Source organism: Delphinus delphis, chromosome 2 (genome assembly GCF_949987515.2).
Source record: "Delphinus delphis chromosome 2, mDelDel1.2, whole genome shotgun sequence".
Classification (NCBI taxonomy): domain Eukaryota; kingdom Metazoa; phylum Chordata; class Mammalia; order Artiodactyla; family Delphinidae; genus Delphinus; species Delphinus delphis.
The window spans coordinates 46,166,611-46,186,581 of NC_082684.1; the positions used below are offsets into that span (position 1 = coordinate 46,166,611).

General features: G+C 37.8%; 1 protein-coding gene and 1 pseudogene across 1 annotated transcript in view; one reads left to right on the forward strand and one right to left on the reverse strand.

The window, feature by feature from the left end:
- The first annotated feature begins 92 nt into the window (after positions 1-92).
- The window catches only part of WDHD1 (WD repeat and HMG-box DNA binding protein 1), an 88,521-nt gene continuing 68,642 nt past the window's right edge, over positions 93-19,971 (forward strand). Inside the window, exons 1-10 of the mRNA XM_060003446.1 lie at positions 93-177; positions 410-502; positions 6,001-6,112; positions 10,547-10,698; positions 11,368-11,479; positions 11,655-11,705; positions 12,688-12,783; positions 16,455-16,547; positions 17,377-17,483; positions 17,702-17,843. Coding sequence (XP_059859429.1) covers positions 426-502; positions 6,001-6,112; positions 10,547-10,698; positions 11,368-11,479; positions 11,655-11,705; positions 12,688-12,783; positions 16,455-16,547; positions 17,377-17,483; positions 17,702-17,843 — 942 coding nt within the window. The 5' untranslated portion in view covers positions 93-177; positions 410-425. The remainder of the gene's footprint in view (positions 178-409; positions 503-6,000; positions 6,113-10,546; positions 10,699-11,367; positions 11,480-11,654; positions 11,706-12,687; positions 12,784-16,454; positions 16,548-17,376; positions 17,484-17,701; positions 17,844-19,971) is intronic.
- LOC132421162 (Krueppel-like factor 17) lies at positions 4,191-5,450 on the reverse strand (annotated as a pseudogene).

Consider the following 19,971-nt stretch of genomic DNA (forward strand, 5'->3'; position numbering starts at 1 on the left):
CCGGCGGGCGCGCAGCTGACGCCACCGCCCAGCGACCTGGGTCGGGACCGCGCCGGGCGTGGGCGGGCCGGCGCAGGCGCAGTGTGGGAGCACGCCGAGCGCGGGAAGCTCCATGCACCCGTGCTGCTCCTCCACCGGTGCTGCTCCTTGTCGCCTTTCCTCAGTCGCGGAGCTTCGGTGAGTGCTCCCTCCCGCTGCCCGCGTGCGTGCGGCCCAACGAAGAGAAGCGTGTCCTCTTTCCGGCTTAGTGTCGGACAGACCCATCCCTATTCCCTGTTTGTGCCCCTCGGGTGGGGGAAAAGGGGCTGCCGAGGGCGTGTCCCGCAGGAGACTAACCTCCCTTCTTCCTGTTCAGCCCCCGGCTTTCCTGTCCTTTAAAATAATACTGACTTTTATAAAACATTTTCAGATAGGTAAAGGAAAAAATGCCTGCTACAAAGAAGCCGATGAGATATGGGCACACAGAGGGACACACAGATGTCTGTTTTGATGATTCTGGGAGGTAAGGTACTTTGAGAAACAAAAAGAACGTTTCAGGTGTGAATGTTAGAAGTTATTCTTGTATGTCATGTAAGCAGTTCTGCCTAAAATTACTCATCCAGATAGAAATAAGGTTGATATCTAAAACGGCACATAAATGTTCTTAGATTTACTGTTTAATTCGGACCAGCATGGCAGTTTTAGTATATCAAGAAAGCCAACGAGTGTGAAATCTTACTTCCAGAGGAGTTGGAATGATATGAGCTTTCCCCCACATTTCCCCTTTGTTCACTTCCTTTCTGCATCTCACATTATCAGTTATTTTGTCAGAACGGTAGCTGCCTGCTTGTCAAATTTAGTGGCCCATTCTAACTTTTTGGTATTTTATCCTCCCTTGCCTTTTGTGATGCTCTTTTCTTTTTAAAATTGTTTTTAACTTTCTGACAGCTTTTTTTTCTAATTTATTTCCTCTGCTTGATTCCTAAATGATGATATTTTCTCAGGGTTATTCTAGTCCCTGTTAGAGGGTATAATCAATAAACAATCTGTGCGAGGAATATAAAAGAGTTTTATTTGAGCCAAACTGAGGACTATAGCCCAGGAGACACAGATTAAAGAAGCATTTGAATTGCATTCTGTCGGACTACAAAATGGGGGAGGCTTATAACAGCACAGACTGCAAAATTACATGTTGTTTGTGAGAATTATAATTGGAGTTGCAAGAAGTAAGGGTGCTTGTTAAGTAAGGATTAGGGTCCAATATGGTTGCCTAGTTATAAGGGGAGACCTTGAGACCATAAGGTTGCAGTTGGCAGCTGCTCTCAGATATTGTTTTGAGAACAGCTGGTGGTATCCTTGAGTATGATACAGTTAAGAAAATTCAAGTTCTTAGTAATGTAGGAACGTGTCTAAAACCGTATCCACAATGGCCACCCAGCTCCATTATTGAATGCCTGAACTGTAGTTACTCCTTTTTGATTTTTTTTTTTTTTTTTTTTTTTTTTTTTGCGGTACGTGGGCCTCTCACTGTTGTGGCCTCTCCCGTTGCGGAGCTCCGGACGCACAGGCTCAGCGGCCATGGCTCACGGGCCCAGCCGCTCCGCGGCATGTGGGATCTTCCTGGACCGGGGCACGGACCCGTGTCCCCTCATCGGCAGGCGGACTCTCAACCACTGCGCCACCAGGGAAGCCCTGTGGTTACTTTTATTCCTACAGTAAATGACAAAACATTGTAGGAAGAATGTTCAGACTACTCCAAAAGCCCTTCAAAGGACTTCTTAACTCTAATTCTTCCATATGTTTCTCATTAATTCCGCTATTATTTCATTGCAATTTCCCACTGTCGTCTCCAGCTGGCACCTGTAACATCTCCCTCGGTGCACCTAGCTGATACACCAAATAGCCAGTAGCGACGGGGATATGAAATGCTCCTCCCATCACCACTGGAGACGGAAAGAAATTGCTCTTTCTAGCGGCTCTTGTCTGACTCCAGTTTTTTATCAGTTAACACCTATTGTCCTTGAAAGGAGGTGTTATGTTACATCAGGAAAGGGTTGGAAAGGGAGAGATGGGTTATCACTGGTTGTCTTTCAGATTTACCTACATGTTGAGGTGAGAACACTATTCATTGCACATGTTATACTACCAAACAAGATCATGACAGAAGCTGGAAGTGCAAAGAAGTCTGTCAAACTCACCAATTTTGATTCAACTAATACTAATGTGTTTTTAAGTGAAAAATCAGGACGAATGCCAAACCAGCTGGATGCATAAATCAGGAATGTCCTGGGCAAACTGAGACTTATAGTCCTCTTATTTATTTCTTATAGAACCGAGACCAAGGTCCTTACTCTGGCCTTAAGGTCATCTTAAATAGGATGACCCCAATCTACTTTTTTTCCCCTCAATTTCCTGGCCTGCCTGCTCCATGTAAACTCCCCTATGCTTTACTAACTTCATATTTTGGTTCATGTAGTTTTGTCTGTTTGGAACTGTCCTTTTTACCAATCTCAGCATATCCAGTCCTACCTGTCCTTTAATTTCCCAATGTAAATACTTTTCTTATGAACCCTTCTGATTTTCCAAGTGGGAATTAATTTTTGTCTTCTGAACATCCATAGTTTTTTATATGGCTTCTCTTTGCCATTTACCTTTTTAAAATTATTATTTATTTATTTAGGCTGCACCAGGTCTTCACACAGCACCTTTGTTGTGGCATGTGGGCTCTTAGTTGCAGCCTGCAGGTTTCTTAGTTGTGGCCTGTGGGTTTCTTAGTTGCAGCATGCGAACTCTTTAGTTGCGGCATGCATGCGGGATCTAGTTCCCTGACCAGGGATTGAACCTGGGGCCCCTGCATTGGGAGCACGGAGTCCTACCCAGTGGACCATCAGGGAAGTCGCACCATTTACCTTTTTTTTTTTTTTTTTTTTGTGGTACACGGGCCTCTCCCGTTTTAGAGCACAGGCTCTGGACGCGCAGGCTCAGCAGCCATGGCTCACGGTCCCAGCCGCTCCGCGGCATGTGGGATCCTTCTGGACTGGGGCACAAACCCGTGTCCCCTGCATCGGCAGGCGGACTCTCAACCACTGCGCCACCAGGGAAGCCCCCCCTTTTTTTTTTAAATGTGAAAATCTCGTTTTGTGTGTGTGTGTGTATGTGTGCTTTCTTATGACATTAGCTTATTTTCTTTTTTTTTACATCTTTATTGGAGTATAATTGCTTTACAATGGTGTGTTAGTTTCTGCTTTATAACAAAGTGAATCAGTTATACATATACATATGTTCCCATAGCTCTTCCCTCTTGCGTCTCCCTCCCTCCCACCTTTTTTTTTTTTTTTTTTTTAAGTACCAATGTTTTATTTGGGTGATGCACTCTCAGAGCATTGAGAGTGAGAAAAGGGACTCGACTCAGGAAAAATGGGAGGCAATGCCAGGTGATAGATTGAGTCTGCTTCATGACAAGCCTGGAAGAGGCACAGAAGGTGTGTCCACTGGCTACTTGGGAGGTCTCCCCACTGGGAGAAATGGTGTCTTGCACCAGTTCAGGGAAGGGAGGGAAGAAGAGGGAATTTATCGTCCTGGATTTCTCCCATCTCCCATTAGTTAAATATTACCCCAGGAGCACTAACTCTTCCACATTCCTGGGTTGCTAGTGGGTACTTGAGGTGCCAGATCCCATGTCCAGTGGGGGCATTCCATCCAAGTCTGCAAATGATGGGAGGAGGCAAACTCTGGGCATGAGGCTGGTGAGTGCCGGAGAGAATCTGATTTTGTACATAAGATGTGTTCACAACAGTCCAATACTGTTTTTCTTTTACCAGAAGAGAGAATCTGACATAATGATCAAAGACCTTTCCCAAAGTCACATGGCTAGTAAGTGGTAAATTCAGGATTTGAACATAGTCTGTCTCTGGAAACTGTCAAAGACCAAGATAAGGAACTTGGATTTTATGTAGCAGGCAAAGGAGAGTGGCTAAAGGGTTTCAAGCTGGGAGTGACATAAGATAAAGAGCTTTTTATAAAGCTCCCAATCTCTACTTTGCTCCATCTTCCCATGTGGCTGAACTTGGCACAAAAGTAGGTGGCCCCAGAGATGTGAGGACACCCAAGACAGTTTCTGAGGAGCCCCGACTAGGTCCAGAGCTCATATGGGCTTCCACACTGTCTCATAACCTTTCTGTCTTCATCAAAGCCTACACCTACCAAAGAGACTAGCTGGTCAGAGGCAGGCAGGATCTGAGCAGAGAAGCCAAAATGAGGGGAAGAGCAGATTGACCTAAAGACCAGAAGCAGGAGGACCAGCCAGCCGTACGTCCACTGTCAGCCGGTGGGTCTGGGGATGTTGGCACCCGCATACGAGTCCTTTGGTGTTGCCTGAGATGGTCAGATCTCATGAATTGTTGGCCGCACTGGTCACATTTACGTCGTCGGTATTTGCTGTGTATCCGAGTATGTCTTCTAAGTTCGTTGGAACGGAAGAAGGGCCAAGTGCAGTCTTCTCACATGCATTTATAGGGCCTTTCACCTGTGTGTTTGCGTTGGTGACTCACGAGGTGGGAGTGCTCAGTATAAGCTTTTTCACAGTTCTCATAGTCGCAGCGGTAAGGCCTTGAAACTGGGGGTGTTCTCCTGGGAGCCCTTTCTTGGGCCCCGGAGTACTGCTCTGCTCTCTGTGGAGCAGGTAAGGGCTGCTTAGGTAGGAAGGGGTCTTCCTGGGAGACTGGCTGTCTCACAAGAGAGCCCTGGGATTCCAAAGCCAGCAATAATGGGGATCCAGCTGGGGGCATCGCAAAGTTGTGCGGTTTCTAGGAGGCAACATCTGATCCAAAGAAGGGAGCATTGCCGGGGCCTCAGTGGAAGGCATGGTTGGATCCAATAATGTTTTAGGTGTTAAAGGGCCTCTGTTAAGAAGTTACTGTTGGGAGGCCAGAATAAGGCATTGTTCACATTCTGATGTGGGACATCATTGGGATTCCACTGGCAGGTGAGAACTGGCGGCCCATTGGGGGGCATCCTTAGATTCCCACCAAAGGTCGGGGCCACCCCTGGAATACTGGGCTCTCCTAAAGGCATCACCTGGGGCCCCTTGAATATCATCATTCCTGGCTGGGCAGGAGACATTTCCTGAGTGTAAATCATCTGGGAAGGAGTGAAAGTCACTTGAGGGCAGTAGCTCACACCGTAGTCAGGCAGCGACGTACTGAAGTGTGGCCCCATTTCACTGGCATTCTGCCTGGGTGCCTCAGCAGAGACCAAGGGGATCCTCTCCAGCTCTGTGCACTGAGGAGCATGTTGAATGCCTGATGGGCCATGATTCCAAGAGGTGTGCACTCCACTGCTTCTGGAAGATGAAGACACGTCCAAGATGGACATTGACTTCTCAGTATCCTGAGTGGGAATGCTGTGGGCAGGTCTCTGAACTGGTGCAGAGCCACATGCCACTGGCTTAGGCCCTTGGCTCCCTGCTCCATCTTAACCTGGGATCAGTTGCACATCGAGACTCCACCATTTACCATTTTATTTTTGTGTTTTATTTGCTTTTGTATGTGCCCAGAGAGGACACATACCGAATGAAGAAAAGCACTCAGAAAACAATTTGGGAGTTGACAGATAGCCATTTGAATAATCGCCTTTGGATAATTGAGCTCTTCCATTCATCCATTTATTCATTCAACATTTATCAAAGCTTCTATTTGTTAGAGACTACTTTGTGCTAGAGACACAATGGTAAGCAAAGTAGACCTGGTCCCTGTTGTTACAGAGATTACATTCATTTTTCTTACATTGTTACAAATGTATAAGGAATTTTATGCCAAGGAGAAACTGTAGGAAGCATAAATTTACCTTTCATTTTACAGAGTAGGAGGTTAACAGTCCTTGTTATTGAGGTTTATGTATGTAAAATGAGGAAACATATTGGCTAATACCTTGATTTTATTAGAAAACAGATAAAGTAGCATTCCAAAAAAATTAATAAGCCTAAAACGGGGTGACTTTTTAACGAGTGTGTTTCCTTCACAGTTGTATTGTAACTTGTGGAAGTGATGGTGATGTGAGGATTTGGGAAGACTTGGATGATGATGATCCTAAGTCCATTAATGTTGGAGAAAAAGCATATTCATGTGCTTTGAAGGTATTAAAACAATTACAGCAACTGATATGAAGTGTTACTGCCATGTGATGTTTTATATATGGATGAAAAATACTTTTATAGAAGTTTTGAATATAGATAAACGTTTTCATTTCTCTTATGAAATAATAATATTTAAAAATGTGTAATAATGCCATAATTTGCCCAAAACTTTTACAGGTAAAATCTGAATGGTTTATTAAAGGTGATTAATGGATAGTAATGATGAGCCAATTAAAATATATGCAGGAAATTATACTTTATCTTTTAAGAGATTTAAATGTATCTTTTTTTTTCTTTGAAGGAAAACTCAGTGCAGTTTCAAATTTTTAGCTCACTAATTCAGATAATGAGGAATTGTACTGGAAGAAAGGACTGTTTCATTAACTTTTTCAAGATATATACTTATTTCACATTTCTAATGTTTTATGTAAAGTAAATATAAGAATGAGATGTACTTGGAGAATGGAGATATGTTTTCAGAAGGACTTTGCAAACTAACTATCTAACCTTTTTATTTGTGATGAATTTTAAGTTGAGTGTATTGTATTTGAATAGGAAAAAAAAATCTTTCTACATAATTCATATTTTTTTCAAACCCAGACTCATTAAGGTAGATGAGATGGTCTTTAGATACTTTAGATGCTTTTTAAAAAATGGTCATATATAATGGAAAATGCATTCCTAGGAGAAAAAATATAAATGACTAATGTACATTAAATATGAGCTAAATCTCACTAATAAGTAAAGAAATGCAAATTAAACAATTGGATTTTTTTTCCTGTAAGATTGACAAGGATGAAAAATATTCCTGATTCCAGTAATAGTGAGGGCTTGGAGAAGTATTTATAAAGGAAAAACAACTGTTTTCCTGTGTTTCTCCTTTACTCTCACACTGCCATGCTCACAACACTTCTGACACCAGATATATGGGTTTTTCCCCATATCAATAAGTTCTTTGCAATACTGGGTGTCCTACAATTCAGTTCAATTTTGACATTAACTGGAGTTAGCTCAGACCTCACAGGTTAAGGTCTCAGTCCCACAAGACTATCCCCCACTTCAGACACCAGTCGCGAGTATTAGGTCCCCAGATGACCTACAACTTCTGTTCAGCTTGGCTGCAAATGGGGATTTCCATGACCCCCTCCTTGGATAAGATCATTTGCTAGAACAGCTCACAGAAATCAGGGAAATAAGTTTACCAGTTTATTACATAATAAAGGATACAGATGAACAGCCAGATGAAGAGAACATGGGGTGAGGTCTGGAGAATGGAGATGTGGAGTTGGGGTGCACCACCAACCTGGAAGCTCCTTGAACCCCATGTTATTGGGATTTTTATGGAGGCTCATCACATCGGCATGACTGATTATTAACTTCATTTCCAGCCCCTCTCCCCTTCCTGGATGATAGGGGTGTGGGACTGAAAGTTCCAAGCTTCTGATCATGACTTGATCTTTCTGGTGACCAGCCACCATCCTGAAGCTATCCAGGAGCCCACCAAGACGCACCTCATTAGAACAAAAGACATTCCTATCACCCAGAAAGTTCCAAGGGATTTGGGAGCTTTGTGTCAGGAATCAGTCAAAGACCAAAGTTTGGAACAAAAGATGCTCCTGGTGCTCTTATCACTTAGGACAGTTCAAGGGTTTTAGGAACTCTGTGCCAGGAACTGAGGGTAGAGACCAATATATATTTTCTGTTTCACAGTATTTTCACACAACAGTTGCTGGAAGTATAACTGATGAACTTTTTTTGGAATAAATGGATAATGGTGTATCACAGTTAGAATGCACACAGTCATTTCTGGCTATTTACCCTAAGGAAGTACACACATTCATTTCTGTGGACAAGAATATTAGTAAAACCATTGTTTATAATAGCAAAAGAAACAATTGAAGTGTCCCTGAATAGAGAATACATTTTATAAATTTTGGTAGTCATATAATGTAATACTATGCAGCCACTAAAAAAATGCGAGAGTGCTGTATACCTTCATTTGGAAAGATGTTTACAATTAATTGAAAAAATGAAAAATAGAGTTTCATAACAGTCTGTTATAGAATAGTCTTATGTTTGTTAAAATAAAGGATTTAAGTACACAAATATTTGTAATTTGTATATCTATAGAATAAAGTTAAAAAGACTTAACCCCAACAAGTTAATGGAAATTGCTTCACAAGAGTAGGAAAACTCACTGTCTGCTCAGGACAGTTTCGTGGTTTTTTTCCTACAATAAGTATGTACTGCTTTTGTATATGAAAAAGACTTTAAAGAAGAAAAAAATGAAAGTGGACTTATGGTAGTTTCCTAGGGCTACGGTAACAGGTACCTGGGCTTAGGATTTAGACATGTCTTTTAGGGGCCACTATTCAACTGACTACAAGGCTCATATTCAGTGCTAAAATGTTTGGCTTTAGGAATGGAGTTTATAATTCTTCAATGAAATGATGTTACCAAATAGCCATGCAAAGTTGACAATTTCATTTAAAGCATAATTGCTTATAAATACGTAAATACATACTTTATGGATTCAGTGCTATAGGGAAGTACAATTAGGTGCTTTATTTGAGGACAAAGCAGAAAAAAAATCACCCTCCAAAATAGTGAAACTGGGATATATCAACATATTTGTAGGTAGTAATAGTTAACACTTGCATAGTATTTTACGTTGTCTTTAACAAAGGTAAGGAGAGGTATGTGGAATGATCTCCATTTTATTCTTGGGAAAATCAAAGCTCAGAGGAAAGTCAAATGACATAGTTAGGAACACAGTGGGCCCAAGTCATCCTGTGCTGGGTTCCATTCCTCCCTATCCACCAGGGAGAAGAATAGTCTGACCAGATCCGGACCACAGCTCTGATCCTTTGCATGGTTTCTTTTTTTTAAATTTTTACTAGTTGACACCGTATACTGGTAGTGATTTGGTTTCCCAGTAGATTTGTTTGAAAATGACTTCAAAGCAAGGCCTTTATTCAGATCTCCCAGGTGAGTTAGTGCTGTTATATACTTTAACATTTTCACATGAATAGAGGGCTAGTTAAAGTTTTGTTAAAGAATTACCAAGATTATTTACTAGAGCTAACTGAGGATGTTTAGTCAGTATTCTACTAAGAAATCTGTCTGTGAAGTAAAGCACAGCCAAGGTTGCAAAATTTCTGTACATGCACACAAGTAAATAGTTGGTGTTTCTGCAGTTTTGCCAAAGGACACTTAGCAGTATCAGTGTTGTGTTGAGTTGGTTATAGCATATTGTTGATTCTCTTCTGGTTTTCACATTTAAATTATTGTTAGCTTAACTTCAACATTATGAATTTAGTTTATTATGGATTTAATTATATACAGTAGTTGCAATGTAGGCATAAACAGTATTTTTCACCAGTTTTCCAGTAATTGAACTTGAAGGTGTTTATCACAGTTCAAATTTGAATCATCTGAACTGTTATTTGAACAAATGTACACATTTCCCCAAATGTTGCTATATAGTAACATGTCATTGTATTACCAGGTTCTTTTCCCATTAGAATGGGAGCAGATGCTGTAGATAAGCTAAGGGTCCTAAGTGCGCAAATACGGCTGAGACCTATTGCTATAGGGTAAAGTATGTTCATTAACAAACTTGAGTAGTTTGTTTCTTTTGGTAGTTATTTAACATAAATTAATAAATTGACCATATGATATATCGAATTGTGTATGAGGTTGGTAGACTATGATTTAGTGCATCAGGACTTAATTCCTCCTGGGTAAGTAATAAAATTAAGGTGGTAGGGCAGATCCCTGACCTTTTATGATTCTTAGCTAAAAGCTGTGCAAAACAACAGTGTTTGCAGATCATTTTCGGATCCTAAAACTTTCTATTTAGTGTTTTTAAAACACTAAATAAACACTGCGCTTCCACTGCAGGGGGCACAGGTTCGATCCCTGGTTGGGGAACTAAGATTCCGCACGCCCTGCAGTGCGGCCAAAAAAAAAAAAAAAAAACAGGAGCCGTGGATTTATGGATTCGCATTTAGACTTTACCCTACTCTGAAAACACATCTAATGATTGTTTTCTGGAAACACAGGGCAATACTAATTGTGTCCATTGTGCTCTTCCCTCATTGAGATTAGCTATGTTTTCTTGTTCTGAGTCTCCTTCTTATGACATTTGGGAATCCACAAAAACACTATTTAAATATTTTTCTTGCCAGAAGTACAAGAGAAATCAGAGGCTAAAAGTTTGGCTGATGAAGAGGGAATTAAATTTTCTAAAGGCAGCAAGTAAATTTTTCTTGCTAATAGCCATTTCAGAAAAATTATATATTGATTATTTTTCTCTTGACATGAACTACATTTATAAGTTTTTTTTTTTGTTTTTTACCGGATTTTTAACTATGGAGAGACTCCCAATTAATTAACTAATTTTTGCCAATGTTTCTTTCATTTTTCTTTTAGAATGGGAAATTGGTCACTGCAGTATCTAACAATACTGTTCAAGTGCACACGTTTCCTGAAGGAGTTCCAGATGGTATATTGACTCGCTTCACCACAAATGCAAACCATGTGATCTTTAATGGGGATGGTGCAAAAATTGCTGCTGGATCTAGGTAAGGCTCTTTGATATCAGAAAATGAAATAATATTAGAACAAAATGGCCTCATTCATTGGATTCAGGGTCACATTTTCAGGACTCTGTACCGTCTTTGTTGTTGTTATTTAATTATTATATTCAAGTCTTCTTTCTGGTAAAGGTTTTTGATGACAAACTTGTGCTTCTTTGTGAATTGAGGTATATTGCTTTGCCGACAGCCTGCTCAGTAAATGCTGGAAAAGACTGGGGAAAGATGATAGTTGGATACAAAATTTTAAAAATTATTTTTGGTACAACCTAGACTGTACAATCAGGATTTTTGTTGTTTTTCTTGTTGCTTATTTGTCATAGGAAAAAAATGTAATTGATGAATTGCTGAGTTGGAGTAAAAGGCATAATGCTTTTAAAAATGGTTGTGGCTGTAATTAGATTAGCAAATAATAGAAGCTTAAGATCTAACTAAGGAAGCCACTTTCTAAAAGTATTTATATTTTAACATGAGAAATCTTGAGTTATGTTTTTAGCATCTTTATAGACCAAAACTAAAAGGTAATATGGGTGCCAAATTTCACATGTTGCTATAAAGAAATTATGGCATTTACTCATTACTTTGAAATATTTGGGTCATAGCTTTTGAGAGTCTTTTGTATTGACATTTATTGATGTACGTTACACTTGTTCTTAGTGATTTTCTAGTCAAAGTTGTGGATGTGGCGGATTGCAGCCAACAGAAAACATTTCGAGGACATGATGCCCCTGTTTTAAGTCTTTCCTTTGACCCTAAGGACATCTTTCTGGTAATCATTTTTTTCCCTCTCTTTTTGCATTTTTTGCGAATATGTTTAAAACTGTGAAAGAATTAGCAGAAAGTTTCACACAATTGTTAAAAGCCTCTTTAATTTATCAGTTGAACCAGTCTCCATATAGTATTATGGCTGTAACTATAGAGAAATCTATTGTTTTATTATGCAGGCATCAGCTAGTTGTGATGGATCTGTAAAGGTGTGGCAAATTTCAGATCAGGTAAGCTCATCAATTTGAATTTAAAGCTTTTTGCCTACTTCCATCATATATTGGACGTTACATAATGTATTATTGGACCAAATTAATAATTCTTCATAGTTTGTTTCTTTTGAGTAGCATTAAATACTGGTTTTGTGATCAACTTCCCCAACAATCTAAGCAAAAGTAAATATGTTGACGACTAATTGATTCTGTATCTAATCATAAAGGGAAATTCAATCATTATATATTTATAAGCTAACTACCATATGTTGGTCCCCAGATGTTGGGGATACGAAAGTAAGGCATGGGCCACACTTGATTTGGAGAGTCACATAACTTACTCTGACCCAGCCTGGTAATAGCTTTAAAGGAGGTATGGAGAAAATGCTTTCTGGATTGGCAGAGGGAACAATGAATTCTTCCTGAGGCAATCAGAGAAGGCTTGGCATTTCTAGGAATGATGTAGCTGATGAGGAAAACATCCCTCACAGATATGCTTCAGCTCATAGCCACAGTTTCTTCCCTCACTTTTGAACTATTTAAAAGGATTGACTTTGACACCTTAACATTTCGTAGTAGATCTCTCAAGTTTATTTTCATAGTTACTTTAAGATTTTAATGTATTGAGGTTTTTTTTGTTTGTGTATGTTTATTCGGTGAGTATACTGTTTGCTTATTCTACATAGGAAATACTCCTATTTGAGTTAATTATTTAAGACTTGTGCTCTTTATAACTGTGAAAAACATAAAGTAACTTAGGTAAATCAAATATTATAATTAGGTTAAAGTGAATTAAGTTGCTTTTTTCCGAGCTATCTATCAGTTTGAAGAAACCACTTATTAAATGTACTCAGTGCTGCATATCTTTTTTGGAAGAATTTTCATAAGGGGAAATAAATTTTCTTTTTTTTCTTTTGGCATTTTATTTTTCATTTTTATTTATTTAAAAAGATTATTTTTCAGTCACAAGACTTACATTTTCTTTTTTTTCCTAAATCAGACATGTGCTATCAGTTGGCCACTGCTGCAAAAATGCAATGATGTGATAAATGCAAAATCAATCTGCAGACTTGCTTGGCAGCCAAAAAGTGGGAAGGTGAGTGACTCTTATTTTGTTTTTTGTTTTGTTTTGTTTTTAAAATATTTATTTATTTACTTCTTTGGTTGTGCTGGGTCTTAGTTGCAGCACACAGGCTCCTTAGTTGTGGCATGCGAACTCTTCAGTTGTGGCATGCATGTGGGATCTAGTTCCCTGACCAGGGATGGAACCTGGGCCCCCTGCATTGGGAGCACAGAGGCTTAACCACTGCACCACCGGGGAAGTTCCTTATTTTGTTTTAATTATATGTTCCAGTCCTTGTTATCTTTGAATGTAAGAATAGTTTTTTTAATTGTAACTATTTCATTTAGATTATAAATTTTAGAGCTCCAAGCAAATTAATTATTGAAATGCTGTAAGAAACATTTCAACTTTTTAAAGGTTCTTTTCTGAAGAGTACATTTGGCAGGAATGAATTGATTTTAACTTTTTCTTTACATTCATGTTTTTTTGGTTTTTTGGGTTTTTTTTTGTGGTATGTGGGCCTCTCACTGTTGTGGCCTCTTCCGTTGCGGAGCACAGGCTCCGGACGCGCAGGCTCAGTGGCCATGGCTCACGGGCCCAGCCGCTCCGCGGCATGTGGGATCTTCCCGGACCGGGGCATGAACCCGTGTCCCCTGCATCGGCAGGCGGACTCTCAACCACCGTGCCGCCAGGGAAGCCCTACATTCATGTTTAATGGGGCAACTTTGGAAACAGTCTTGTTATATCAACTCTTACTACTAGTGTTTAACATTTTGGAGGTACTAGCTGATACAGTTAGACAATAGAAAGATATGAGAGGTTTGAAAGAAGGGAAGGAGAATGCTCATTCTTTGCAAATGAAATGCTTATATATGAGGAAATCCCAAGAAAATCAACTGGGGGAAAAATATTACTAATAAGAAAATTCAGTAAGGTAGTTGGAAGCAAAATTAATATACGAAACCTATAGTCCTATATACAAACAGTAGCCATTTAGAAAACATGGTGAGAGAAAATAATGCACTAACTGTGAAATCAAAAAAGATTTTAAAATTTTAAAAAAAGATAAAATAACTAGGAATAAACACCAAAAAATGTGAAAGAGCTATGTAAAGAAAATTTAAACATGCTACAAAGAAGAGTAAAAGAAGACTTAAATAGAAAATATGTATCCCATTCTTTTTCGTTATTTATTTATTTATTTATTGAGGTATAGTTGATTTACAATGTTATATTAGTTTCCGGTGTACAGCATAGCAATTCAAAATTTTTATAGATAATATTCCATTTAAAGTTATTATAAAATATTGGCTATATTCCCTGTGCTATATAATATATCCAAAAGGATAAGCTAAAAAGCTTATTTATTTTATACATAATAGTTTGTATCTCTTAATCCCTCACCCCTGTTTTGCCCTACCCCCTCCCCTCTTCCCACTGGTAACCACTAGTTTGTTCTTTATATTTCTGAGTCTCTTTCTGTTTTGTTATATTTATTCATTTTATTTACTTATTTTTATTTTATTTTTTAGATTCCGCGTGTAAGTGATAGCATACAGTATTTGTCTTTCTCTCTCTGACTTATCTCACTAACCATAATACCCTCTAGGTTCATTCAAGTTGTTGCAAATGGCAACATTTAAAAAAACACATAGAAAAATATATCCTATTCTTAGAAATGAATTTTTGTTATAAAGATGTCAGTTCTTCCCTGAATTATCTATAGTTTTGAAGCATTCAATATAAAATATCAGTAAGATGTTTGGGGGGACCAAATAGAACTGATTCTAAAGCCATATGGAAAAGCAAAAGTCTTGAAAAACAAAAGTGGTAAAGTCTAATTCAATCAGATATAACACTATAATGCTATGGGAATTAAAAGTGTGATACTAATTCATGAATAGATATCTATTAAACAGAGAGATAGATCCAGTATATATGGGAATTTAGTGTATTATAAAGGTGGAGAAAAGGAGATATAATAAATGTACTGGCAAAGGGCATGAATACCAGGAGGTGAGAATTACTGAGAACCATCTTGGAGACTTCCTATCACATGGTGAATCTCATTGTATAGGTATTTGCTGTATCATCTTTTTAACTTCTCTGCATATGTGAAAATTTCCAGAAAAAATTTATAAACTCAACAATATGAAAAGTAAAAAAATAAATATTTCAGTGTCAAAGGACAAATGATAAACTGAGAAAAAGTTTGAAACAATATGACAGAGCTAATTTCCTTAATATTCAAAGAGTTCTTATAAATCAATAAGATCCCAGTAAAAAGATGAACAAGGACATGAGCAGACAGTGTACAGAAAAAGATACACAGATGGCTTTTAACATTTGAAAATACATGCAACCTTTCATACTAAAAGAAATACAAATTGAAATATGATTTTCTATTTTTCATTTGTCAGATGATCAAAGATCAGAAGTTTGATATATACTGTGTGGAAGAGGATGTGGCAGTTTTTATTAGAATGAATGACCAGTAGTACTAGTTCTAGGCATATATTCTATAAACATATTTATTCATATGCACTACAGAGTATGTATAATGAAAATGTTGTATCATTTATAGTAGCAAAAGATTGTAAACATCCTGAATGTTCATTAATAGAGAACTGGTTAAATAAACTGTGGAATTTATTCCTGAAAATGGAATACTCTGCAACTGTTAGAATGAGGTATATCTGTGTGTCTTCACATGGAATAATCAGTCTTTAGATATATTAAAAACATCAAGCTGTAGAGCAGTAGGTATAGATAGTAGATAGAATGCTACTGTTTAATTGTGTGTCTACTTGTGTATAAGTACATATGCATTCTTATATGGTCTATGCTTATGTTTTTTGCCTTTGGGAAGTAGAAATAGGATTTAGTGATTGGAGGGAGACTTTCTTTTCAATGTATGACCTTTTGTGTCATGTAAACTTTTAAGGGTACATTCTGCACTAAAGTGATAGTTGGGAAATCCAGTATGTATTTCTTCTTTGCTTATGAAACAATCTAATTAATTAAAAAAAATTTAAACATAGTTTTACTATTCATAAATAATACATTTTTCTTTGTTTTTTGATAGGCATGGAAAGAATATGTCAGTTTTATTTTCTACTAATCTGTTTTTTGGAAGTATATGTAAGAAGATAAGTTTCCTTTTCCAAAGATATTCAAAGTATTTTGGCTCTGTTTCTCTCCTGCCAGCAAATAAGATGAACTTTTAGATCCAAAGGGCTTATATTCCTTAAGAAATAGTGTTAAAAATATTAGTGACTATAAGTTCTCTGTCTTTCAGTGCAAGCAATAATGATCATCTCCCATTCTTTTTTTTTTTTTTTTTTTTTTTTTGTGGTACGCGGGCCTCTCACTGTTGTAGCCTTTCCCATCGCGGAGCACAGGCTCAGTGGCCAAGGCTCACGGGCCCAGCCGCTCCGTGGCATGTGGGATCTTCCCAGACCGCGGCACGAATCCGTGTCCCCTGCATCAGCAGGCGGACTCTCAACCACTGCGCCACCAGGGAAGCCCCATCACCCATTCTTTATCAAAATTTTAAGTAGCTTTCTGAGTTTTGTTAGTTGCCAATTAAAATACAAATTTGCTTTTATGTTTTTTAGTCTTATTTAGATGAATTTTCTGCTTTTTTTCTCTTTAAACTTAATTTAGTGTAAACTTTTGTTTAAATCATTTATCTTTCCTAATAGTTACTAGCAGTTCCTGTGGAAAAATCTGTTAAGCTATATAGAAGAGAAACTTGGAGTAATCAATTTGATCTTTCAGATAATTTCATCTCTCAGGTAGGTTTTGTAAGTGATACTTTCAGTAGGCTAATGGGAATAGTTAATGCATACTTTTCTTTAATACAATTACAGCTAAATATTGTTGGAAATGGAGAACAACTCCGGACTGCTGTGCATGTGTCCACCTTTTACCCCTCAGCCTTTCTTCACTTAGTGAATAACTAGTAGATAAGTCTTTGCTAGGTCCTATCTGACCTTTCTCCTTTGTGAAATTTGGTAAGAAAAATCTTTTAATTTATAAGAAGTCAAATTTAACCCTAGCATAGTATTAGAATAGGTAATTCTCACATTATTAGTAATATTTATTGTTAAGTGAGTTTCACTGAGACTTGTGACTATGGACACTGGAGTTTTAGAGCAGGAAAGGTTGTTAGTCTGTGTTTCTTTCTCTCTCTCTCTCCCTCCCCCCGCCCCCTTCTCTCATGTATACCCATTTTGCAGTTAGGAAACAGAGACCCAGTAGGTCAGCAATGGCTTAGTACGATTCACTTCACTTCCTAGTTCTCTTCATCTTGATGGTGACTGCTAAGAGGATAACTTGTGTTGTCTTTCTTTCTAGGATAAAAACATTTTTTAGCTTTTGCTTTTAAAATTGTGCTAGTGTAATTTTCTTGTGATAAAGTAAAAGCTGCTATTACTTTGATTGTTGAATATTATTGAAAAAGAAAGTTAAAAAGTAAGCAAACTTTGTCTTGCTGTTTATGTATCAGATTTAATTAGAAATTGCATACAATAAGGGTTATAAAAATTTGAATTTGGTAATACAATGAGTTTTTAGTTTTAAATTATATGAAATTATTATTTATTTATTGTTTTTCTTTACTAGACCCTAAATATAGTAACCTGGTCTCCTTGTGGACAATATTTAGCTGCAGGGAGTATTAATGGTTTAATTATAGTTTGGAATGTGGAAACCAAAGATTGCATGGAAAGGTATGATTCAGTAAATCTTTTGTCTCTTTTTTGCTTATTTCTATTAGATGTTTGTTTTTTTAATTATTAAACATTTCACATCTGCAATCATTAGATTGTTAAAATGCAGACATATAGCTATGTTTATCAAAACTTTTTCTAACTAAAATTTACCTAAAGAAATGTATAGCTTATATTTTCCTTGACAGTGTTTTAAGAATTCACTTTTTAATTTTTAGGGTGAAACATGAGAAAGGTTATGCAATTTGTGGCCTGTCATGGCATCCTACTTGTGGTCAAATAGCTTATACTGATGCAGAAGGAAATCTGGGAGTCCTGGAGAATGTTTGTGACCCCAGTGGAAAGATGTCAAGCAGTAAGGTAATAAGTAATAGGGTAGAACAGTTTCTTCAAAGTCTTTCTGTGGTCATATGAATATGGGAAATACCACAAACTACATTACTTTCTTTGAAAATTATAATTTATGTTATTAGATGTTCAGTAATGCTCTATCACAAAGAACGTTTAAACTTGTTTAACCTAATGTTTCCCAAATACGTTTTACTAAGGAACTTCTTTCCCTCCATATAATATCCATTAATATTTCATGGCTTTCCAAGGAATACCTTTGTGAAAAACTAATTTTTTAGTATCCTGGTGTTCTGGGTGTTTTTAGTTAAATAAATGTTTTATAGATGAAAATTAGTTAATAACTGTAACTTAGTTTAGCCTAAGTTTTTCTGTCATGAATTCCCTTAACTCTTAGAGCTAACTATATACTTCTTATGCTTAGCTGCACAGCCTGACTGAACTGCTTTAAACAGGCTGCCTTGTTTTATATTTCCTTGTTTTTGTTCATTATTTCCCCTGAGGTGCCACTTAGCTTGCCTGAGTCCTCAAAGATTCAGATCCAGGGACACTGGGTACAATTGAGTGGTGTTGGGTGAAGGAGGAATACTGTACTGAAAAGGATTAAATGAAAATGTATATACTTGAACGTTGAAATTCCCAGCTCACTTTTCATACTTGGCTCCCAGAGTGTTGTCAGCCAGTCTTATGTTTTTCAGGCAGGAGATTGGAAGATCTTTGGGGAATCCGTGTAAGAAAAAACCAAAAGAGAGAAATTCTTTATTTTATTTTATTTTTATTGAAGTATAGTGATTCATAATTTTTAAAGGATGTACTCCATTTATAGTTATTATAAAATATTGGCTGTATTCCCTGTTGTACATATCTTTGTAGCTTATTTTATACAGTATAGCTTGTGCCTTTTAATCCCCTACCCATATATTGCCCCTCTCCCCGCCCCTCTCCCCGCCCCTCTCCCCACTAGTTTGTTCTCTGTATCTGTGAGTCTGTTTCTTTTCGTTATACTCACTAGTTTGTTATATTTTTTATATTCCACATGTGATATCATATAGTATTTGTCTTTCTCTGTTTGACTTATTTCTCTTAGCATAATACCTTAAGCTCCAAGTCCATCCATGTTGTTGCAAATGGCAAAATTTCATTCTTTTTTTATGGCTGAGTAGTATTCCAGTATCTATCTATCTGTCTATCTATATCACATCTTCTTTATCCATTCAGCTGTTGATGGACACTTAGGTTGGTTCTATAACTTGACAACTGTAAATAATGCTGCTATGAACATTGGGGTGCATGTATCTTTTCCAGCTAGTGTATTTGGTTTTTTCCGGATGTACACCCAGGAGTGGAATTGATGGGTCATATGGTAGTTCCATTTTTAGTTTTTTGAGAACCCTCCATACTGTTTTCCACAGTGGCTACACCAATTTACATTCCCACCAACAGTGTAGGAGGGTTCCCTTTTCTCTACATCCATGCCAATATTTGTTATTTGTGTTCCTTTTGATAATAGCCATTCTGACAGGTGTGAGGTGATATCTCATTGTGGTTTTGATTTGCATTTCCCTGATGATTAGCAATGTTGAGCATCTTTTTGTGTGCCTGTTGGCCATCTGCATTTCCTCTTTGCAAAAATGTCTATTCAGCTTTTCTGCCCCCCCCCCCTTTTTTTTTTTTTTTTGCGGTACGCGGGCCTCTCACTGTTGTGGCCTCTCCCGTTGTGGAGCGCAGGCTCCGTGCCATGGCGCACGGGCCCAGCTTCTCCGCGGCATGTGGGATCTTCCCGGACCGGGGCACGAAACCGTGTCCCCTGCATCAGCAGGTGGACTCTCAACCACTGCGCCACCAGGGAAGCCCTCTCCCCATTTCTTAATTGAGTTGTTTGTTTTTTTGATGTTGAGTTGTATGAGCTGTTTATGTATTTCAGATATTAACCCCTTATCGGTCATATCATTTGCAAATATTTTCTCCTATTCAGTAAGTTGTCCTTTTGTTTTGTCAAAGGTTTTCTTTGCTATGCAAAAGCTTTTTGGTTTAATTAGGTTTCATTTATTTATTTTTGCTTTTATTTCCTTTGCTTTAGGGTTCAGCTATGAATAGCATTTACATGGTCATAATAAATCTAAATACTGTAAATTGATCC